The sequence below is a fragment of the Lycorma delicatula genome, chromosome 8, assembly GCF_047948215.1.
Source record: "Lycorma delicatula isolate Av1 chromosome 8, ASM4794821v1, whole genome shotgun sequence".
Lineage (NCBI taxonomy): Eukaryota > Metazoa > Arthropoda > Insecta > Hemiptera > Fulgoridae > Lycorma > Lycorma delicatula.
The window spans coordinates 139,192,944-139,218,346 of NC_134462.1; the positions used below are offsets into that span (position 1 = coordinate 139,192,944).

Below are 25,403 nucleotides of genomic sequence, written 5' to 3' on the forward strand. Positions count from 1 at the left end.
GAACCAATATTCATTCATATTTTGATTCAGAGTTACAGAAAAATTTTGGGTGAGACCTCATTAGGTGTGACTTGATTATCCAAGTGTTTTAAGCCATTGCCCGTTCCAGTAGATCTATTAGGTCTTGAATTATTGTAGATTTTGCGTTTCCAGCATTTTTCTTACCATTTTATAATATAGGGAGGATTAAGTATTTTATGCTGCTGTTCTTACGAAGATTTTATCATGGTTTCTCCTGATGCATCCAAGCAAATGCTGGAGCAGTTCCTTTCATTTTATATCGGTCTAAATAATTTTTATTAAATAATAAAAACATTACAATACCAAAGAAAACAAAATGAAGCAAAATAATGACAAAAAATTCAACTAACGACTGTATAATAAATTGTATTGTGTACTATTAACAGTAAAATTATTTACATTAACATTTATTCTATAGTTATTTATTTTTATAAAATTTAAAAAAAAATCTTTTGTCTACAATAGTGTTTTTTTTAACAAAACGTAAAAAAAATAATTATAGTAAATGTTAATGTAAACAACATACTGTTTATAATATACAATACAATTTAGCGTACTAATGTGTTTGCTAATTTGTTGCATTTTGCCAAGAAGTGCTTCATTCAAAATAAAAATGTGAGCATATTTAGTAAACAAACCAATGCACCGTGTTTCTTGCTATAAGGGATAATTAAAGTCTCCTTATATGCTAAACTATTTTAAAGCAAATGAAATAACTTTTTTTGTTACAGAGAATTCTAACAACAGAATTTGTAAATGGAATTAAAATAAATGACAAAGATGAATTGTTGAAAAATGGATTTTCACTTGCTGATATTGATTTAAAATAATTTCGTACGTTTGCTAAACAAATATTTCATACTGGTTTTGTTCATGCTGATCCTCATGCAGGAAATGGTTAGTAATAATTTAATATACATATTTCAGATATGTTATGGGTAATTAGATTAAATTTATAGCTGCAGTTTTATGAATGTGTGTGTGTGTGTGTATGTGTGTACACACGTGCATGTGTAAATAAACCACCTAGTATATTATCTTAATATTCCATACTAGGTGGTTTATTTAATAGAATTTACAATAGAAATGAAACTAGTAAATCTGTTAATTATCGTGTAACTGTTAAAATTACATGTAACTCCCTATCTAAATAATTACTTTGCTTAACCATAAACCTGAAGAATCTTGCAAAACTTTCTAATTAAACTGTGTAACTGCAAATAACCACTTATTTTTTAACATCTTTTAAAAAAGTTGTGTTAGAACACTGAAATTGTACTTTTAAGAAAAAAAGTTGAAAGAAATTGTACTTTTATATCTAATTTACCATAATTCCTAAAGATTTTCTTTTAATAAGTTGACCTATAACAGTAGTCCCTAAAAAGAATAAGGTTTAATATGATTTTAACAAAAAATTTTTTCCGTGTAGTTATATGTAAGATGTAACTTTTGAAATGTCATAACAGATTCTGCAGCCTACATGGTTAAAAACAATACCTGAATGAAGCTAAGTTACTATAATAATCTTGTAAGTTGTAAGTTTATAATAATATTGAATCACAGTTGGATTCCTGTATTTAGATCAGTTATGTCCAACTCAAAATTGTTACCGGTATGTTACCAGGAATGTGATGTGAGCTGCGCGTCACATAGACAAGATGGATAAATGGTTGGCCACCTGTTATAAGTAAATTGTTTAACCTTCTCCCATCACAATGATCCATGCTTGATTAGCGCTCCGCGAAAATATGTTTGTATCTGATTGCCTCCCTTCATAGTCATAGCTGATGTTCTTTAAGAATTTTAAAGTAGTTAGGAGACAGAAAATAATTATTTGGTTTTTTTTTTAATGAATTGTATATTTTTACTTTTATGTTTTGCAGTTCTGGTTCGTAAAGATAAATATAATAAGGCACAGCTTATAATACTTGATCATGGTCTTTATGAAACTGTTCCTGCTAATGTACGTAAATCTTTATGTTCCCTTTGGAAGTCAATTATATTGAACAATCATTGCGATATGAAGAAGTATTCTTTAGAACTTGGAGTAGCCGGTAAGTATTCTTTTTTTGTCATCTTTCTGCGTAATATACTTTAAATATTATTATATATAAAATGTATGAAGCATATTTATTAATTGAATTTTTTTAACAGTGAGAAATATTTTCTATACTTTTTTTAATTCATAATTTTTTAATGTTTTAGTCAGGTTATTCTCTGATTGCCAAACATACAATTTCATATTAACAGTGAATGATTTTGATTGGTCAGTTTTGCTAGGCACTGGAAAATTTGTGACTGTCCTTTCTTGATAATTATTGAACTTAATAAGTGTAGAACTGTAAGCATACTTATTTAATATTTTGATGTAGGCTTTTTCTTAGTTCTCTTATTTTAATTCCATTACTTAGTAGTACATTTTTCTGTTCGTTTGTGATTGTTAGATTGCTAGTTGAAAATAAATTTGGGAAAAGTGTCCATATTCTTTATGTTTATTTAAAATTATTGAAAGAATAATGTATCAAAACAATTTGAATATGTACTTTAGTATAGAATAATATCAGTAGATAATAAAACATGTAAGCCATGTTTTAGCATCACTAAGTCTATTACTTTCATAGCAGTGTTGTTCCTGCCGTAATAAAGTTATGCTGTTGAAAAAAAACTTGATTTTTCTTTCTTAATTTTAACATGTTATTTTTTCCCCCCTTTATATGTTTCTTCTTATCTGCTTCTATGTAAAAAAAAATATGTTTATAGGATTATTTAAAGTTTATTATAAAGTTTTATAAAGTTATTTAAGTATATAGAAGTACTTAAAGAATTGCTTATTTACTTAAGCTTGTGAAAACAAAGATTGGTGGAATCTGTTTAAGTGATTATATTGTGAATGAAATTTGTTACTATTTGTTAGTGGACCCTAATTCAGTCTGGTGGCAAAGTTTACTTCATGTAGATATTTTGGAGTGTTTTAATTGTTATTTTATTGAAAAATATTTGGTTTACTATTAAAGTACATTTTATATTTCAGATCAGTTTATTGTTGATCTTTATACATCCATTGCACTAGGATTGAAAGTTTGCCTTTTAAATTATATTGGTAGAATTGGGAATTAAAATTTGAACTAGGGAAAAAATGGATTTGTATAGGGATAATAAAAATTATAATTTCAGATTATGTGATAGTAATTGTGATGTAATATGTTGTTAATATTTTGAATAATTGCTGCAAATAGATGAGATTCAATGCAGTTTATCAATTTTTACTTTCCTGTCTAGATAGCACTGCAGCTCAAGAAGGGAAAGTAATGTAATCGGTTCGATGTGAGCATATGCGGTTTTCCCCAGAGCTTGACTTTTTAAGACCTAAGGAACCTAAAAAAAACCATCTGGAAATTTTCCAGATGTTAAACCAGATGTATGTACATGTGTACAGTGTTGGCCTCTAAATCACTTTATATTTTACTGGCCCAGTTTTGATTAAACTTTGTCAGATTGCTTCTATATATGGGGCATTAATGACATTAAATTTTTAACTTAAAAAGTCAAGGGGATGAGGCTGTAGAGCAAGGTCACCCTCCGTATCTTGAGATTTTTCCTAATTAAGGTCATATATTTTTAGGTATATTTGTGTAATGATTAAAATATAACAATATTTGAAAAAAAAATTTTGAAAAATCACACTCATTCCAAAAAAAAGGCTCTAAACTTTGAAGCTTTGTTGTGATCGATCAGTATGATGGATGTTTCATTGTGGTTTTTTTTATTGTCATCTAATTACACATATAAATTAATCTTTACTAATTTGAGAGCCTCACACCTTACAAAGCAGCTGGACCCAACCAAAAGCCATGCATTTTTCTTCTTTCCCATTTTTATTGTTATCAAAACTGCTTTAAAAAAAGATTTTTTATAAAATTGAACTTTGACTCCCGTTTTGGGGTTCGCACAAAAAGTAACAAACATAGTCGTGTGTGGTATCAGTTTATACATTTTCAAGGGCACTAAAAACAATTTTAATATTTAAATTGTTGAAATAGAAGCTTTTTTTCAATGTCATTAATGTGTTAATTATATTTTATTTATAAGTAGTGGTGTGATGGGAAAGTCCTACAACTTTATTGTCAGTTTTTTCATTTATCCACGTACATACATTTTTAATATCACACTCATCTGAATGTCTGTTAATAAAAGCTACACTGTTTTGCCTTGCTTATACTCTGCCAGATAAAATTTAAACACAACTGACTGATGGATGTTCTGGAATTGTATGTGAACTCCATATACATGCTTGTGAACACTACACATACACATACATGTGCATTGTAGAGTTATTTGTGTTACATATTCTGTTTTTTTTAATTTATTGATTTTTCTAGAATGTGAAATGTTTTTCAAGTTATTTTTGACGAGGTATGCCAGTGTTTTTGAATTGTATGGATTGAAGCTGTATAAATATCATGAAAACTTTATTACATATGGAATGTTGATATAAGTGGCTTTGTTTAAATGTGTATTTTGTTTTGTGCTTAGTTATTTTATCAGAACTTATCCTTTATGAAAGTAATTGTGAACGTAGCATTCACAACGTTCTCGCAAAGTTCTTTTATCATGTAGTCTGCTTCTATCCATCTTAACATTTTTAGTGTTGTTTATATATTAACTTAAATGTGTATTCTGCTTCTGTTTCCTCGTTCATATATGTGAATGTAACTTTTTTTTTAAGGTGAGATTTTATTAATTATTATTTTGTAAATTTGTTACAGATTTTTACTATTATTGATATTTATCTTATTTCAGATTAAATAAACATTTTTAGAGATTTATTTGTATAATTCCGCTTTTTTAGTAACTTTTTTTTTGATAAAAAATTTCTTTTTTTACAATTTTTATTTATTAAATTGATATTTTTTTTATAAGTATTATTGTCTTTATGGTTTCATTAAAAATATCTTTTGAACTTTTTAAATGAAATAGTATTTTTTTACTATATTAATTTTTGTTTGTGAAATAAAAAAGAAAAATTTCCACTGTTAGAGGGAAATCATACACATTTTCGGTAATTGGGGAAATGGATGTTTTCCAGAATCTGATTATCGTCTGTTTTGCATTGCACTCGTTCAGCGATACATTCCTGATCCTAAACAGAAAGGCCCTGATGCATTCAAGCTGTTTTTCGCCAAAAGAGGTCCTGCTCGTGCTATGCAGGCACTTCCAAAAAAAGAAAAAGAAATGTTACATCAGAATATGGTGGATATTCATGAAAGGATGTTTGTTAGTGGTTTTCAGAGCAATACCAAGCAAACTAATGCTTGTAACTAGGTACTATTGAAATTTATTTGTTTTTAAAGCTCTATGTATACAACATTAATTTATAATATTTTTATTATACAAATTTTTAATTTAATATCCTGTTATAATTAATTTTAACAGCCCTATTATATTTCGTAATGTAGCAAAAGACATATAATGATTATCATAGATTAGGTAGAATTTTGTTTCCTTTGTTCATCCTCATTTTTACAGTCTCCAGTCATTTATTCCTGTAGCTCTATTGTTTGTGATATTAGCATACTGTAGTTATTGGGTTTGAATTTTTTTTAATGTTTCATTTCATTCATTTAATTTTCCTTAGTGTCAGATTAGCATGGATGGTCGGTTAAGTGCTTGTCCTCCTTTGTGGAAAATTATTAGTTTAAGGCCAGGCTGAATAAGCTCTATTTTAAAGCTAAATGGTTCCTTGATATTGCTCCCTCCTTGGTCACTATTCTGTTATATGGTTCTAATCTATAATACATCCTTGCCTGGTGTTCTATGGATGTAATAACCTACAAGTATACTCATTAAAAGAAATTTGCCTGCAGCATTATATATCTGATGACTTGAGGATATCTAATGGATTAAGTCAGTCTAATTTTCCTAATTAATAAATGATGGTTCTTTATCTTTTATTGTAACATTAAAGAGTACATGACTATTTATAGTTAATGTACTTCATGTGTTATCAAACATAATTTTATACTCTCCACAAAAAAAGTATTTCTACTGGTTTTTGGGTTTAAAATAGTACCAGGTCACTGGGACAAAATTGATGAAAACCTGGATAAATCAGAGACTGTCAGAAGAACATTTTAACAATATGGAAGTAGAAAAAGTATATTAAAAACAGAGATGTTACGTAAGTTTGTTTAGTTATATAAATATTGAGTGTTGTAAATGCAGTACACAAATCCTTTATCTATAGTTGTAGTATTATGGGTTTAATTTATCCATGATTTACTATAGTTCTAAAGTAATGGGTAATGAAGTATTCAAAATGTTTATTCTTGTAATGCCTAATATTATACTTATATGTAGGACAGGTTAGTGAAAAAGATCACTTGTGAATATGCAGACTATTGTAGACGTTCTTATCAATAGATGTAATTTGGGATAAAAATGTACAATTTGTTTCTGTATAGCATTTAAAAACTTTTTATTTGATTTAATGATATAAAGATATGATGTAATAACCATGGAAATCATGTTTTACAATGTGTGATCAAAACTACTTTCTTATTTTTGTAAACAGTGAAGTACAGTGAAATATTATGTACATATTTGTTTGCTTATTCATTTCCATTATTTCTACCATGTGTTGTTTGTATTTTTTCCATAACTGATTATTTTTTCAACTTGTTGATTAGGCACATGTTCTATTTCCAAATAAAAAGAAAAAAACAAGAGGCAGTGGATTTGTGCAAAGTTATTCTAAAAATTAGCTAGTCGTTCAGATAAATCTGTAGCAAGTTATATTGACTTTATTAATAAAGAATTATTTTATGTGGGCATTCATTATTGTTAAAAACATGTTAGGAATGATTATGGAAATGACAAGAATAGTGAACATTCTGGTAGTTCTTCAATGAAAAAATTGAAGAAATGCAGGTTATTCAAAAGAACAGTATTATTAGGAGATAGCTTGTTGAAGTATTAAAAACATTGTTATAGACTGATAAAGTAGTTGTATCTTCCACTGCAATTACTGTATCTTACATTGAATTACTGAAAACTAATAACAATGTATAAGTCTCTGAAATGACCATAATAGTGCTGGCTGTTTCGAAAATGATTTTGTTGCAAGAAGTAAATGCATTGTGTGTCACCACATTGCGTATTAATTACCTAAAAATATCATCTAATCTACTTCTTCAGACACTAAATTAACTCCTTAAAGGTTCTTTTTTTAATAGAAAACCTTGTTATTATGCCCATAAATTTTCACCAAAACCTTTGTCATTATGCCCTTTTTTAAATATTTATGTTCTTTGTGTTTAATTAGAAGGAATTGATATATTCTAAGATCTTATTTAGATACTTTTACTATCTTAAATGTAAAAATAAAATATATGTACTACTTACTCAACATGATGATGAGGACTGAAGGTTTATTAAAATAGTTTATACAACACATTTTACTACTAACACATTAGATTAGATAACACTCAGAAGTTTCTTTATAAGTCTACCACTAATAATAAATAAAAGTTTATTTTTATAGTACACAAGATAATAATGAAAGTTAGGTTATAACAAACAATAACACTACTATTATTTTGTGTTGCAATCACTCCACTAATCCGAACACCAACAAGTAAAGAAGTGAAAATATATTAAATAGTTGTTCCAACATAAAAAAAAACATAAATATACTTTTATTAAAAATAAATTTTTCCCTTGGGTAAACTACTGATGTCAGTTGAACATAGCAACCGCATCAAGGAACTTCCACATGGTCCGACAATGCGGTTCTTGCCACATTGACTCACTGTTTGTGAGTGGCCAATTTTCCCCATGACCGTTAAGTTCCAGGTTGGCCCAGTCTCTGGCCCCCTCCCAAGAGCAGGGCAGTCAATCATCAGATGTTCAGTTGACTGGACCTCCGTGCAGACGCACAACTTATCAGCTGCAAGGTGGAACCGAAACAGATATTGGTTTAAATTAACATGGTTGGTGAGCACCCGAGCACCCGATGCCCTTAAAAACAAGCTCGAGGCATACCATCCCCCTAGAGCCTGTATAAATTTATACAAGGATCTTCCCTTCGTTATGGTGTCCCAATCCAGCTGCCATGCTTCCATGAGGCTCTGCAGCCTCTTCCACAGGCGGGAGATGGGCAACTGAACAAAATTTAGATCCGGTGCATTGTGATCACCGTTCTGCTCTGGTACTGGCCTGGCTCGAAACCGTATCCCAAATACCTTAGCCTTCCAACCTCCACATGGCTACCTGAACATTCACCACTAAATTGATTGGGAGAGCCTTTCCCAATACAGTGGTAGCCTTGTAGGAGGTTGTTTTAAAAACACCAGTGCATACCATTAAGGCTGTGCACTGGGCACTCCTTAAATGTAAATAAACATAATCCTTAAACATAAATAAGTAATAAAAACAAACTAAAATATGAAATGGACACTTGCATCAATAAATGAACTTCAATAAAAATGTAAACAAGTATCGTAGGCGCTAGGCATAGGCTGGAAACAGCTAAGAGCAATGATACAAAACAAACTTCATACATTAACGCTTCTCTATGCAACCACAACAAATTAGGGAAATAAGCGTACCCATGCTCATTGAAATAACTTGTCTAAAAACAGAATAAAACTGGACAATATGCGAAAATGAATATTTCATAAAAGGCACTTTTTAACAAAAAAGGTGATGACGAAATACTTCATCAAGGGCAATTTTTATCAATGTAACTGATGACCAGCAAGAGGTTAACTGATAACTAATATATAACTGATGTGTTTAAAAAAAATGTTACAATCTGGATTGTACTTTATGTCAGCATTACATCTGTTTTATTAGAACCCTCTAACATTCTTATATTTTACACTTGGTGATTAAAATTGAAATATGAAATAAACACTTTCTATATTTGTAAAAAATTCATTTTTTAAGTGGAGATGGTTTTAGAGGAAAGTTTGTAAGTATTATTGATCTATGTGTGCACAATGAGATGATATAACATAAATCAGTAATTTAACCCAGATAATTCCAAACAATATCAGCAGCATGAATGATGTGTTGTTAGTCATTTACGTCAACATCAACAAGAAGGGAAGGGACAGAAACTTTGAGTTATATAAATCCCCATAAAAATTTATCAATCCCATTAAATCCCAACGTTTCAACACCGTATTTTCATCATTTGCACAGCTAATCCAAACAGATGATTTTGAATCTCTATTTGCACAACTAATCCAAACAGATGATTTTGAACTTCTATTTTCCAGTGTAGTGGAGCTCCATCTTATACAAGATTGAAGTTTTCAGTGTCTTTCTTCAAGTTGAGGCATTAGTTGTTCACTTAACATGTTGATAAATTCCTTTAGTTATTATGTTTATGACAGAAAAAAAAAATCTTAACACCTTTTCAGAGGAAATAGCACAATACACGTTCACTTTAGACAGTTTGCATAAAGTTGCAATGTTGCTCTAGGGTTCTTTGTTCTCCATAGTGATGAAAGAAACAATCTTCTTTGTCAAATTTTCTGCATGTCCATACAGAAACCTTTTCTTAAGCCTTTATTGTCATCATTTAAACTTTGTGCTGACTGTAGTTTATAAGACGTGAATAAATGTACACTTATTAATAACATATCCACACAGTCAGTTATGGAATTTGTAATTCTTAATTTGCTCAATTAGTTTTTTTAGTTTTCTTGGACTATCGGTATACAGTGCAAACATAAGTAGGTCTTCTAGAACTTTTCTTCTTATACAGATATCCTGAGTTTCCTAATTGCTTTATCTAGTCATAGATAAATTATTGGCATACCATACTTCATACTGTACAATAGTAACAGAGTTTGTTTTGGCTAATTTGAGAACAAAAAGCTTTCTCCATGCGAGTAGTGACCATTTTGCGGGGCTTGATGTGTGGCACAATAATCAGTGTTGATATAAATTACAGCAATTTTACTAGCTTAAAAACATCTACTATAAAATCAATTGGTTTACTGTCTTTGCATGTAAAAGTTTAACATTTTTTTTATAAATCATCAATAAAAGTGTCTACTTGATTTTTGATCATCCTGATATAGCTTGTATTGTAATTAGCTTGTTATCATTGCATCATTTCACTTAATGTCATCCACCTCATGTTAAGTACTTGTACACTATGCCCAAAACCATAATAATATTAAAAGGTTTTTGGGTGCCTATTATAGTGTCATTTTGTATTACAAGCACTTTTAGAAAAAGGGTAAAACTAATAAAAGGTTAATCATTATAAAAAAATTGCAATATTTAATTATTTTTATAACCCTTATAAAAGATTAAATAACTTCAGTGATTTCTTTAGTGGAACATAACTTAATGCCTCCTAGAAATTATGTTAAGTGTTGGAAATACATGTTAGTCAGAAGTGTGGTGTCCTTGCTATAGGATTAAGGGGAGAGAAGAGTTCAGTGAAGACTTTGAATTGTTAGAAGAAATAGATAGAATGTTAGTTTTTTATAATGCTTGTTTCAGATGGATGTTTTAACTAGGCCATTCAGTAAATTGGACTTATACTCTGCATTTATAGTCTGTTCTGTAAAGAAATTAATGTGTAAAACACCACTTTATATCTTTATTTATTTAGTTTTTGCGATATGTCACCATTTTCATATGCCCTGGTTTCTGGAGTTAAATTATGTACCTTGATTTCACAAGTAGTGACAATAAATTGCAAAAACACATTACCATCTTTTTCATAATGTGTCGATAGTGAATAAACCATTTGTAAATATATCTGGTTTTGCGATAATTCATTATTATTGGAATGACATTTTTGAAATCTAACATGCACAAAAAATGACGGAACCTTATGGGAAAATGTGTAAGTTATAGTAGTTGTTAAAAGTGTGGCCTCCATTATGTGATTCACATAATTGTATGTGATATTGCATGTTCTTAAACACATGTTGTAATGTTTGTTGAGGAATTGCAGCAATATATCGTTTGAGTTTGCTCTGCAGTTAGGGAACGCGTGAGGATGAATTTTGTAAGCGGTATCCTTAAGGTATCCCCACAAGAAAAAGTCAGAGGGGATAAATCAGAAGACCTAGGTGGCCACAACCCCTTCAAAATTACTTGTCAATGGAAACACTGATCCTAGAAAGTTATGGTGTTGTTGGCTGTATGAGTTGTAGCATTGTCCTACTGAAACCACATGTACTCTAGCCAGTCTGCAGGTATATTATTTAAAAATTGTTGCAACATCTGTATGTAGTGTCCCACTGTTCACTGTGCCATGAAAGTGTGTTATAAAGATTTGCCTATATGAAAGTGCATACCAAACAGCCACTTTTTGTTTGTTCAGAGGAGACTCATGCAGCTGATATAGATTTTCCATACACTAGATGCATGAATTTTCAAATGTGTGAAAACCGATCAAATTCTTCCTCATCTGTGTTACATGAACCGCTGAGAGAAAGCTACATGTTTTCCAGTGTCTGCAAGTATTCTTGACCAACACAAATTCTGTATGGATACATCTTTAAATGCTTGCGAAATGTTGTGTGGGTACTACTGATAGAGAGAATAGCTAGATAGGCGTTGTACAGATTTTTTGGGACTAACAGAATATGCAGCTTGCATGTCGATCAACGTTTCTGGTGTTAGCACTTTCGGTCAACCACCTTTGACTGTATCTGCCACATTCCGTGCTTCTTGGAACTTGTTATACACTGCTTGATGGACTTGTATGGTGCATTCACACTATACTTTTCTGTAAAGGCATTTGGGTCTGGGCATAACAGGACATCTAATGTATTGGGAGAGAATGAATATTCTCTGCTGCATTGTGTAATTCATTTTTCCTCGATTAAACCTTCAATAAAAGAAGGAAACATTCTTCCATAAGGTTGCATCATTTTTTGAACACTATATTTAATAATTTAATAATAATGTGTTGTATACTTATTAATAATCCCATGCCTGTCAAATGAATCAACCAACACTGCATGCTGATTACAACAATTTAATATATATTTTCTAGGATTTAGATAGTGTATAAAATTTCAGCATTTGTTTCATTTTCTGCATAATTTAAATATGAATTTTCCTCATAATATTAATTGATGAAAATGTTATGTAATTAGTGAAGTTAGAGGAAGGCTTTACTAACTGCCGCTTGTTGTACTTTCTTATCAAACACTGGTAATTGTAATTGTGTATTAACATCCATCAAAGATGATATGTATAAAAATTCTTAGAAGGTGAAAGAAAGAAGAATTTTGCTATTATTGTGAAAGTATGATTTTCATTATCCTGGATGTATATTATTAGTTGAAAGTTTAAATTGTAAATGATATTTGATATTAATGTAGTAGGCAATCTGCTGCTGTAGTTAGTTGCATAGTACTTAGATGGCGCTCCTGAAACACTAAATTGAAATAAGAAAATAAATAAATTAGAATTATAAATGTAATCTAACCAAACTTTATGGTTTTATTTATTTATTTTCTTCTTTCAATATAGCGTGAGATTGGCACCATCTAAGAACTAACTGAACTGGTAGATTGCCTATTACATTAATACCTGATATTTTAAAATTACCATTAATTTGAAAAATTGTAAGTTTGTGAACATATACTTCTTTTATAAAATGTGAATTGTGTTCTGTATGATGTGTGATATGGTATGCAGACTATCAGATGATGGCTGAGCTTTTAACTCAGAGTCCATTGAGGAGTAATCGTTGGCAACTAAACGTCAAGTTAACACGTGAAGAGCTTATGTACTTGTCAAAAGCAGCTCAAAATCATTTCGATCATGTTACGTCTGTACTTAAGAGAATGCCCACTTATCTTATTTTTGTGATTCGGTATGTAAAAATACGCTCAAGTTAATTTCAAGAATGCATCATGGCTAAATAATTTCTTCAAGTATGGTTTATTGGTGGTTGTCTTCTCAATGTTTTTAATGTATTTATGGCCTTTCTACATTTTTAATTAATCTACTGTCATGGTTGGTGCTCTGTGATTTTAATTATTTCTGTATATATTGTACAGTCTTATTAATTAATTATTTATTTGAATGTGCATGATTCAATTGAAATTGATTAGTTAAAATGATTAAGTGATTTTATTTAGAAATGAACCTATTAAAGGTAATGTACTACCCAAGTGGTAGATAAAGTAATATCTACCGTAGGTGTTTATCAATATTTACTGAATAATGTTAGGTTAAAATTAGGTTAATTATGTGTAAAATTTCAGCATTTGTTTCATTTTCTGCATAATTTAAATCTGAATTTTCCTCATAATATTATTTGATGAAAATGTTATATATCTAGTGAAGTTAGAGGAAGGCTTTACTAACTGCCGCTTGTTGTACTTTCTTATCAAACACTTTTATGTAGAATACATAATGATAATTATGTTAAAGCTCTTTTATCATAAAGATATTATTCAAATCATCAGGACTTACAGTGATGATTACACATTACAATGTACAATAAATCTGTTTTTATTGTACGACTGTTTTAATATAGTAATTATTTATTATTGTTTAAAGTTTTTGTTATACATTGATCAGTTTTGTTATACCTAAAAAATTAATTTCAAGTTAGATTCCATTTACATTGTATTAACTATGTTACCGGTATAAATGTGGGAAATTTTTAACTTTTCACTAATAAATTATTATTTTTCACCATGTTGTAGAGTGGAATTCACTAAAAGGTTTGACTGACAATAGATGTTTTGTTTATGGAGTAAATAGAAGCCGTGTTTATATAAGTAATTTTTTAAGAAATTATAATAAACTGATCACCTTAATGGTCTTCATTTTGTTGTTCTTTCCAGTTTCCTTTTTATATCTTTAAGTTTATTATATTTAGAGCATATTAACTTATTTATTGAATAGGAATAAAAATATTCAGTAGATTAATTTATATTCACTGATTTGATTATAATACTAGATTACAACAAAATAATCACAATCCTTAACAAAAACCAACTATTAATACTACTTGTTTGGATCACCTTAACATCCGTTAAAAAAAAACCATATGTTAAAGGTTTTAACATATCCAAGTGAAATTCATTAACTACAGACTAAATTACTATAATCGTTACGTTTAATCTGTCTTAATCATTAGCCTGTATAGATCATCATTTTGTTTCTTGTTAATTTACTCTTCCTATTTTTTGTACATGTAATTTATTGACATCTTTCTTAATTACATATCTTTGTAATATCTTGTTATTATTTTCACATTTTCTCTATGTTACTTTTTTCACAAATATTTTTCACTATTCATCAGTGTTCTCATTGTTGTTAAATATATGTCATATTTCTCTTCAGAGTTTCTTATTACTAATGTTTACTTCAAGTAAATGATTAAATGTTATTTACTAATAATATATTTATTGGTGGATGGGTTTATAATTCTTCAGTGAATGTGAAAGTTTTTAAAATAATAACTAGGGATGATTTTTTTCAAAGATTATCTTATTTTTTATCAAATAAAATAATATAGATTTATTTGAAATTCAGGTATTGAAAAAAAAATGTCTATTGTATAATGAAAATGGAAAATCAGCACACCAAAATTGGTGATAAAGTACCTACAATTCCAGAAAATTCTAAATTTCTAATGTATAGGTTGTGAATAATCATTTTTGTTCATTTAAAATTGTGCTAGTCATAGATTCTTCTTTGAAGGAATAATACAGGTGTTTGGAAAGTTGCTGTGCACTGGAATTATTGAAATGTAATGACAAAATTTTTTAAATTATTACTTTGTATTTTTATAGAAACTGATATTACAGTAACTGGATTAGTTTATAAAAGGTGTTGAAAATGACAACATCAATGTAACCCTGCACATATTTCAATTTGTTTTCAACACTTTAACCGGTTGATATACTGGAATGTCTTGTATATATGCAGTTATTGTGGTTTTTAGTTTGTCAGTTGTGCTTATTCTGTTGCGATACATTGCTTGTTTCATTTCATCCTATAGAAAGTAATCTGGGGGGAGTCAGATCAGACAATCAATTGTGCAGGCCACAAACCCCTCAAAATGATTTGTTCACCAAAGACATTTTGTAAAAGTCATTGACCTATTAGCTGTGTGCGCTGTGACGTCATCTTCTTGGAACCAGTCGTGATTGATTTCCACTTCTGTTAACTGGCTAATGAAGTTTGTTAAAACAGAAATAACAATCACTATTAACTGTATTTTAAAAAAAATATTGTATCTGTAATGTGCATTCTACTCACACCGACCAGACTCCAATTTTCACTTCGTGTAATTTATGGGGGTTAGTAGTCAACCACAGCCTTGTATTTTGTGAATTAATATACCCTCCCAGATGAAACCATGCTTCATCTGTAAAAAAATGTAATGTTGAGGATACCTATGGAATTTTGGTCTATAAAATGTTTAAACCATTGACACAACAATTTAGTTTTTTGACATGATCTGTAGGTTTCAGTTCTTTTCTTACAGCTTTATGTGCAGTAGCAAGTAAGTCTGATATCTTGCTGCTATGGTAACTTAACGAATTGACTTTGATGGACTTCCGGCCATTACATCTAAATATCAAGCGGATTCTTTTGGTTAAATTTAGGTAGTCTTCCACTTCAATCAGCATTCAACAGAGCCTGTTGACTGAAATTTTTCTATAAGAGTTTGAACTGCATTGTGGTGAGGAACAGGAGTTTTTGTAAACTCTTCAGAAAACGGCTGCTTCACTAAATCAATATATGTGTCACCTTTCGAAAGATGTGTTCAACAAAAAAAATGTGTTTCTCTCAACTGTTGACTCTGATAAATGAAATGAAGTACATTCAGTCGCAACTCAACAACTGATATCTTGGTTTATTACTGAGCAACGCCCAACAAACCCGCACGGCAATCAACCTAACGCTGAAAGCATAGAATGCACCCCATAATTTTAAAGAATACTGCACAGCAATTTTCAAAAAACGTTGTATAAAATGTCTGGGATAAGGCAGTAGACTGCATTCTCTTCTAACATTATGGTCCACAACACCTGAAATGTCTTATGACTTACTCTGAAGTATTTGTGGTGACTAACTTTGCATTGGCATTCTACTGACAATGTGAAGTTAGAGTTTTACCCTTTTTTTATTTGTATCTGATAATCTTTTATTGGTTTTGATGTTGTTTTATTTAAGAGTACAATTAATTTATTTACTCTTTGTTTAATGTTTTTTCATATATACTTTTCATAAGCATTTCTCGGTAAGATTTAAGATTTTGAAAATATCTATATCGGCGTTTCTCAACCTTTTCAGTATTTGGGACCCAATTTTCAATCATTTTCATCGCGCCCCCCCCCTCATACATTAACAATGTATACAATAATAATGTATTTTGCGTATTTTAATCCTAAAGTTACACTACATCCTTAATTACAAACCTTACAAATTACCAAGCATAAGTAAATTTATTGATATTTGGCAACACTGATCCACTGCATTGACAAAACCAGAATTGATGCCTCTCTATTGCTCTCTGTTTTACATCCACCATATCGGAGATTCTCATGGCTTCGTGAGAAGTTTCGATTTGTCTTGAACATTCTGGAATGTCTGCATGATCGTCAGCGCAAATGTGTATGAATGCTGCACCTTGTTCAATTCCAGCCAGTCTTAGTTGAGTTGATCCTTCTGTCACTATCGAATCTATCATGAATGTGTATGTTGTAACAACATGCCTGTTAATTGCATTTTACAGTATTAAATATTCATGGATATGAAAATATCCATGAATATACAGAATCATGGATAAATTTTTAAGCGGGTGTAAACAAGCATTGACGATAGTGAAACATCAAGAAGTGCACAAATGAGTGTGGTTCCGAAAATACAATCAAGAAAATATTCTCAAGAATTCTTAAATTTTGGGTTTACCAGTACTGTAATAAATGAAGAAAAAAGGCTCCTGTGTATCAGTTGCTCGAACAATTTGGCAGCAGACAGCATGAAACCTAATAAACATAAATGACATTTGGAAACGCTTCATAGTGTGTACATTAACAAATCCAAAGAATTCTTCGAATTAAAATTAAAATCATATAAAAAGCAAACATCATTTTTAAAAAAACTTTTGTCTGCGAATGAAAAAGCTTTATTTGCCTCTTACAAAGTTTCATATAAAATTGCCAGATGTAAAAACCCTCATGCCATTGGTGAAGAGCTTATTTTGCCAGCTGCAATTGTAACTAGTTGATTATAGAAAGTATGTTTGGAAGTAATTTTGTAAGATAGCTGAAGATGTACACCATCAGCTTTTTGGGAAGTTGTAACCATAGTAAATTATATAAAAATTAGACCCTTAAAATCAAGAATCTTTTCTCTACTTTGTAAAGACATGGATGCAGTACATTCAGCATTACTACTTTATTGTGAGGCAAGATGGTTATTACAGAAATTTTTGCTATGTCTTTCTGAATTAAGAGATGAAATCGCCATTTTGGTAGAAGAGGAAAACCAGTCAGAAGCCGAGATGTTTAGAGATGGTTTATTTATGATGGAATTGAGCTACTTGGTCGACATGTTCGAGAAATTAAATACCTTGAATCTTTAACTCCAAGGAGCAAATACACATATGTTGGATATGAGAGATAAAGTTAATCCTTTTTGTAGAAAATTGAAATTGTGGAGCAGAAATTTAAAGCAAAATACCTAGAAATGTTTGCAAGTGTGGATGAATGTGTTAAAACTTACAAGGCTGAAGAACAACATGTGAAAGTTGTTTTTTGTAACCATTGAAAATCATTCAGCCATGCAGGCAAAGAATTTTAAAAAGTGTTTTCTTTTTAAACTTTTAACCGACAAAAACTTTGTAGCTAGTTATGAGTGGCTTAGGGATCCATTTCAAAATACTCCCAAAGGGCTTTCAACTGCCGAAGAAGAAATCTTCTTCATAGACTTCACACCAAATGGCTAAATCAAAAGACAGTTTAGTAATAAATCGCCCTTTGAATTTTTGGCAGGAGTGGATGATGAGTTTTCTGTACTGAAAACAAGAGCACTTCGTATACTACATTTACAATTTTCAACAACCTACCTTTGCGAAACCGAATTTTCTGTGGTGGCTGCTTTGAAGACAAAATATAATTAGATCTCAGTTAGATATAGAAAAAGAACTCAAGAATGCCTATTTGTAATATTAAACCTTCAAAAAACTTTGCTCTTCAAGACAGGCCCAAGGGAGTCGCTGACAATTTTATTAAACTTGTTTTTAATTTAGTATTGATAGGTTAATTATTAAATACATTGTGCAGTATTGATGCAGTCGTATTTATAAGAGTATTATATCATTGTAAATGTGTATTTTGATATTTATTATATCAGAATGCATTTTATTTTGCTTTCCTCTCAGTAAATTAATACATTATTTTAATAATTTTTTCTGTGATATGCTTTTGCCCACCCCACAGATTGAGAAACACTGATCTATGTAGATACATTTGATTTGATGTTAATTTTATGAATCTGCCAAAACAAACCCTGTCAACACATGTAGTGTGCTGCTATCTGATTTCAAGTTCCATTTTATGAATATTTTAGTGATCGTAATACAAGTTAAATGGTTTACCTTATAAATTCCTTAAATGTTTTAATTATAATTTGTTTTCTACCTTTGAAACTACTTTTGAGCTTTTACTTTACTTACACTATTACCAAAATTTTTTTCCTACTTCAAAAGTTCTGTTTTTTCTGATTTTAAGATACTGGTAGTAGATCAGATAAATAAACAGATTGTCCTCTCGGTGTGTATGTGTATGAAATTTTTCAGTTGAAATGAAAGTCAATTTACTTACCCCACATTGCGTCAGGTCTTTTTTTACAACTTCTTTTTTGTGTTTTTATGCTAGATAATAAATTATATAATATTACAAATCCCTTAGTTGTCACAATAAAGAGATTTCTCATTATAACTATATATATATATATATACAAATTTTCAGTATTATTTAATTTTAAATTTGAGCCATTAATTTTAAGTACAATTCTTTATGAAAAACTACAACAGGGAAATATTCTCTGTTTAGCAGTATTATGATCTCATTGTTTTACATCCATTTAATTATTGGAAAAAATGTTCAAAATGTGTAATCTCAGGTAAGTTTTCTAAAATACTTAAATAATCTTACATTGTATTGGCTAATTACCATAAGGGGTAATTTTTTATCAATATAGAATGAGAACAAATAAATATTGCACAAATTTTTTTTTTACTCGCAGTTGTTAATTTATATTTTATTCAAGCTTACTTTCATTCATATATTTTGTTCATACATTCAGGCATTACAGTTTTTAAAAAAAAAATTATTTTTGTTGCAGGAATATAAACACTATAAGATCTATTGCAAGGGGTCATGGAGATCCTGTGGATAGATATGTTGTGATGGCTCGCAGCGCCACGCAAGGTGCATTTGTCAGTAAAGATGGTGGAGTTATTGCTAAGTTAGGATCCTTAATGGCACAAATACATTTTGAATACAGGCTTATGTAAGTTTTTTTAACATCTCAACTAAACATTCTTCAACTAAAGATTCTTTTCAGTTTTTTAAATTTATTTTCTTCTACACTTAAATGATTTTATAGTGAAAAGTGTTTTTAAGGTTACTTTATTGGTAAAGTTTGTTAATACCAATCAGTTATCGATAAAGCTTGTTAATAATAATTGAAAGATAAGATCACTGGGTTCTTGTTTTTCAATAAAAAAGGAACTTTTTACTCATTAGAATTAGAATTAGAATGTGGAAGAGTTGAATGTTGTACAAGGGACAAATTGATGTAGAAAAAAACGATTTATTCAATGACAATGAAACTTAAGCTACTTTTCAATATAGTTTCCACCAACATTTAGGCACTTGTCCCCCTTTTCTGTGAGTTTTCTGATTCCTGCAGTGGAGAAGGCTCTATCTTGCTGTTTGAACCATTCGTGTACCGCTTCGTTATTGTTGAACTTCTTGCTATGTAAAAAGCCTTTGAGCGAGCTGAACAAATGAAAATTGGAGGGGGCGAGGTTTGGGTGTAAGGAGGATGTGGCAACACCTTCCAACCCAACTTCTCGAACATTTCTCCCATTCTCTGAATGATGTAAGGGTACAGGTTGTCATGCAAGAGAATCACACCTTGTGAGAGGCGCCCAGACATTTACACCTTAACGCAGGTCTCGCTTTCTGTTGGTGCATGTTAGAATAGTACTCACTGTTCATGGTACATTGTTCTTCTAAATAGTCATAAAAATTGGGCCTTGTGAGTCCCAGAAGACCATCATCACTTTACTGGTTCATGCATGAGTTTTGAATTTTTTTGGTGGGCAAATCTGGATGTTTCCACTCAAGACTTTATCGTTTGGATTTGGGCTCGAAATGGTATATCCACATTTTATCCCGATGATCCAAGTTTCACTTGCATGCAAAGCTACCCTCCAAACATATACTTTCAAAAATGTTTTCCTTACGTTTAAATTAATTTTTGATGTAAGCAAATTATATTTCTGATTGAAAGCTTGTTTTGCCTGTGCTATTCGGCATTTTATATTGCTCCTGGTTTGTACCATTGTGTTTTATTACGTGAATATTATACGATGCTACTAATTATGGAACGTAATAGGAAAGGAAAGTTATTAAGTTTTGAAATTGAGCATGTAATAAATGAAAGTTCTTTGTTTAGTTCAGATGGTGAAAGGGAGTATGAACTTCCTTCTGATTCTGATGAAGAGACTGACAGCGAGATAAGAATTAATAATATTGATCACAACAATGCACAAAGAGTTGATTTTGCCATGGGATTAGACCCAAATAGTCCTTTGACAAGTGATCCCAATGTTGGGTCTGTTTATGATAGTGAAGAAAATGATTCCATTGTCAATAATCCCAATGTCCAGTATATTGTACAAAGTATTCATGAAGATGGACAAAATAGACAAAACTTCTGGACCGGTACAACTAATACCCCTCCAATTCATAATTTTACTGGCCAAGTGAAATATTTGCCAATTTATTTGATGACGACCTTATGAGTAAAATTGTCGGATAAATAAACGTGCTAAGGTCATTCTAGGAATGCCTGTATCATGGCATGGCATTATGAAAAACATGGTATCCTATTAATTTAGAAGAATTGAAAAAGTTTTTAGGTTTATATATGCTTATGGGTAATTTGCATTTTCTATCCATTCAACATTACTGATCTCAATCGCCTCTATATGATCTTCCTATTTTTGGAAGAACAATGCCCAGAAATCGTTTCCAGGCTATTCTAAAATATCTTTGTTTTTCTGATGCAATTAATGATGTGACTGAACATAGAAAGAAAAAATTAACAAAATTTTACAAAAATGAGAAATTCTCTGTACAAACATTACACAGTACAAACCTTGCAAATTAAAAAAAAATATATGCCTCATGGTCATGTTATGTCATCTTATTTTCTTTGGTTTCAGAACAGCCTGCAAAAGTCTGTTGTTTAATCTGGGTTGTAGTCTTTGTTCCATATCATGTCCATTGGTAATCATCCTTAACATGAAATTTGGGGGTCATCCAAGCTTACTGAATGAAATCCTGACTGATGACCCTTTTTTTTTTGCATAAGGTTAAAAATGTTTTTCACTGAACTTTTTGTGTAATTTTTAGGTTAGTCAAATTGTACATTGTTTCTTAAGTAATAATCTTTTTTAATCTTTTTTTTTTTTTTAATTTGCTTTGTTTAAGGTTGGATTTTGTGAAAGTGAGTTGTTATCGGCTGGTTTTGAGATTATTTGCATTAATTTATAAACCAGAGGTTTCTTCTAGTCATTTACTACTTCATTCATGACATTTAATTCGTAAAAATATCAATGAGGATTGTTGATTAGAGTAAAAAATATAATCTAATAATATATAAAAAAATATACTTTTTTAAATTATTGGTAGCCTAGTGCTCTTGATTTTGTAAATGTATAATTTAACTCAATAAAGAAAAAATTGTTTTCACATGTTGTTTTTTCTCTTAATATTATTCTTAACCTGCTGTTGCTGGCTAAGAACGTTGTGCTCACCCTACATGATTTTTTTGTTATAGTTTTTTTCTTACTGTTCTTATAAATATGACTGACTATGTACCTTTTGTACTGGATGTTTAGAGATATTAGTCATCATTGTTTCTTATATATTTCTTATAATGCCCATCCTCTGCTTCATCCCATCTGGCCTGCCTACATCTGCAAGAACAACTATTGATCTTTGTTTATGCATGTTAAACATTAAATTTCTTCCCTTATAGTGAATTTCTTTGATCTAGATTTGTTATTTTTTTAGTTTTATTTGTTATAAGTTAAATTCATTAAAAAAAATACAGTAATTTTTCTTTCATTTAAAAAAAATCAGAATAAAAATGAATAAATTGTTTGGTTGTTGCAATAAAATTAATTGTAATTTAAGAGATATATATACTAGCGGACCCGACAGACGTTGTCCTGACGCGGCATTATTCTGTAATAAATGCACACACATAAATATAAGTAACTTAATTTTAAGTTAAAATTAGCAGGAATGTGTTCTAAATTTCATTAAAATGATTATTAGTATGATATTATCAGTTTGTGATTGTTGTATTATTGTAATGGGTTTATTGATTAATTATGTGTAGTATGGTTAATATTTATTTTCACTAAATATTGAGATGTCCGATGATAATTGAATTAAAAAAATCGAAACGTCGTAAAATGAATAATTAGTGTAATTAATAAATTTTCATCCACATTACTACTAATTTTCACTTAACATCATTCTAAAAAAGTACCTCCTACATATTTTTTTTTTTATTTAATAATTTTGATGTTTCATAACCATGTAACAGCTTAATTAATCAATTAATAAAAAAAATTAAAGCACTGTAAAAAAGCAACGTAGTTAAAATTTTAGTAGAAATTTTTATCATTTTGCTCATTCTTTATTTTAACATTATTTTATCAAATTTTAGATAATTGTAAATTAAAAATAATTTTAGAAAACTTTTTATAAAATTAATCAGCTAAAACATTATAAATTCAATTTTTTAAATATATTTTAAACTATATTATAAGTAACTTATATTTTAATTTTATAAATGTTATAATTTATTTTACATACTTAAATTTTTATTTTCAAAGAGCCGTTCAATACTTCATAAGTTGCATAGAATCAAATGAGAACTGACAATTTAAATTTGTAGTTTAAGTTGATTGTTATTGAATGCACTTGTATACATCATTAAAAATCATGTAAAATACTCACTTCAATACTGCACCTTACAAATTTGCACAATGTACATATTTTAATTCAACTTTAAAACGTTATTTCAATAAATAATAATATAATATAATATTCTCAATAAGCGCGCAATTCTAGCAGACTCGGCAATGCTTCGCTATTGCTACATCTGAGTATACATACACATTAAATCACAACAATTGAAAGTTTCATAAAACCTTAAAAAACTGAACATTAGCAATTTAACAAAATTTAACCTTTCACTTTATAAAAGTCAGAATGTAAATAAATCCAAATGGCAAAACAACAGCACTACCTATCGGATTTAATTCACACCACTCTCTAATCACAGTATTCAGTGGAAAATAATTTTTTAACAAAAAGTGTGTTGTGGCTGCAAAATCATTACAATTAATACTGAACATTAAGAAACTTACAAAACATTACGGAACCTTATAAAATTTCACCTTTAACTTTATAAAATTCAGAATGTAAATAAATCCAATTGTCAGAACAGCACTACCTATCGGATTTAATTCAAACTATTCTCTAAATACAAATTTTAATGTAAGAACAACACTAAGCTACGACGCAAGTAACTGACATGCGAAAAAGCAACAAAATAAAAAAAATTCCTAGAATCCGATCGCAGCACCAACTACCGGGTTTGACTGATAAACCAAAAATTAAAAAAAAAACTTCTAAAATGCGATTGCAGCTCTGCCTACCGGACCCACACGCTGCCTACCAGACCCAATTGTGAACCTTAACCATCCCAAGATCAACAACACATCAATAAATTAAAAAAACATTTTCACTTCAGTACTGTACCTTACAAATTTGCACAATGTATATTTTTTAATTATACTTTAAAACGTTATTTCAGTAAATAATAATATAATATTTCTCAATACGCGCACAATTATAAACAGGATCGCAGTGCTGCCTACTTGTTACTTAATCAGTTGTGATTTTGTTTACATTGGCAACGGCCATACGGCTCTTTGTGATTGGTCGTTGTGTTTGACAGCGGCCATCTTGCATTGATCTGATTGGTTTTCCTTTGTTTACATTTCCATCTGATTTTTTTAGCCTCTTATTTATTAAAAAACTGTTTTCTCGCGATTTTTTGTAACACAATATTAACACAAAATTACAAAATATTTTTCTCAATTTGATCGCAGCACCAACTGTCGGGACAAACTAAAATTAAAATAGAATATTATTGAATATTCAATACTGCGATGGTAGTGCAGTCTGCTGGATCCAATGTAAAATATTCCAAAATCAACAACTACTTATAAATAAAAAATTAATTAAAAAAACATTTTCCAGTGAACAAAATTGTGAATCTAAATCATTCTCGAATCCCCTTGAACACACACACAAAATTTCATCAAAATCAGTCCAGCCGTCTAGGAGGACTTTCATACACACGCACACAAGAAATATATATATATATATATATATATATATAAAGATTATATATATATATTTTTTTACTTAGATCATAATCTTTTTTTAAATTTAATTTTACAAAGCTTCTGCTCTTTTGAAGGTATTGAATGAACTTTGATAATAATAACGTTCATAATATTATTGAATAAATCAAAAGTCTGGCAATGCTTAAAATAAACATTTAAAACATTTTATTATTTCATAAACTTTTTTTTAGTTTTATTATTTGTGTATATTTTTAATTAAATTATAATTTACCTAGTACACATACATTTAAATGTATAAATGGTTTGTTTTAGTATTACTCTATAAAATAGTATTTGTGTTAAATATTTATTGCAATAACCATTTAAAAAAGATCACTCACAATTTTAGGACATCAATTTAAAGTTACACATTGAAGTCAGATTTACTTTTGTCAACTTCTCTGGAAAACTCAAAGGCTGTGATCGATAAGGTTTGCTTATGTGTGTATGTGGTTTTTTTAAACTATACTATTATTTTTTATAACATAGTACGTCCCCACTAGTGTAAAAGTTCTTAGAAAAAACCTAGGTTTTAAAAACACATTTATTACCTGAACGGGTAATGAATATTTTCATTTAACGTTATATTGATTTGTAATTACAAAAAACGCTTTATACATGACATATATAATATTGT

General features: G+C 29.7%; 1 protein-coding gene across 1 annotated transcript; it reads left to right on the forward strand.

The window, feature by feature from the left end:
- Positions 1-955: 955 nt before the first annotated feature.
- Positions 956-22,025, forward strand: LOC142329543 (putative aarF domain-containing protein kinase 5). The gene is made up of 5 exons (XM_075374214.1): positions 956-959; positions 1,905-2,075; positions 12,703-12,880; positions 19,384-19,551; positions 21,765-22,025. The coding sequence occupies exons 1-5, from the start codon at positions 956-958 to the stop codon at positions 21,865-21,867; spliced, it is 624 nt and encodes a 207-aa protein (XP_075230329.1). The 3' UTR covers positions 21,868-22,025.
- The last annotated feature ends 3,378 nt before the right edge of the window (positions 22,026-25,403 follow it).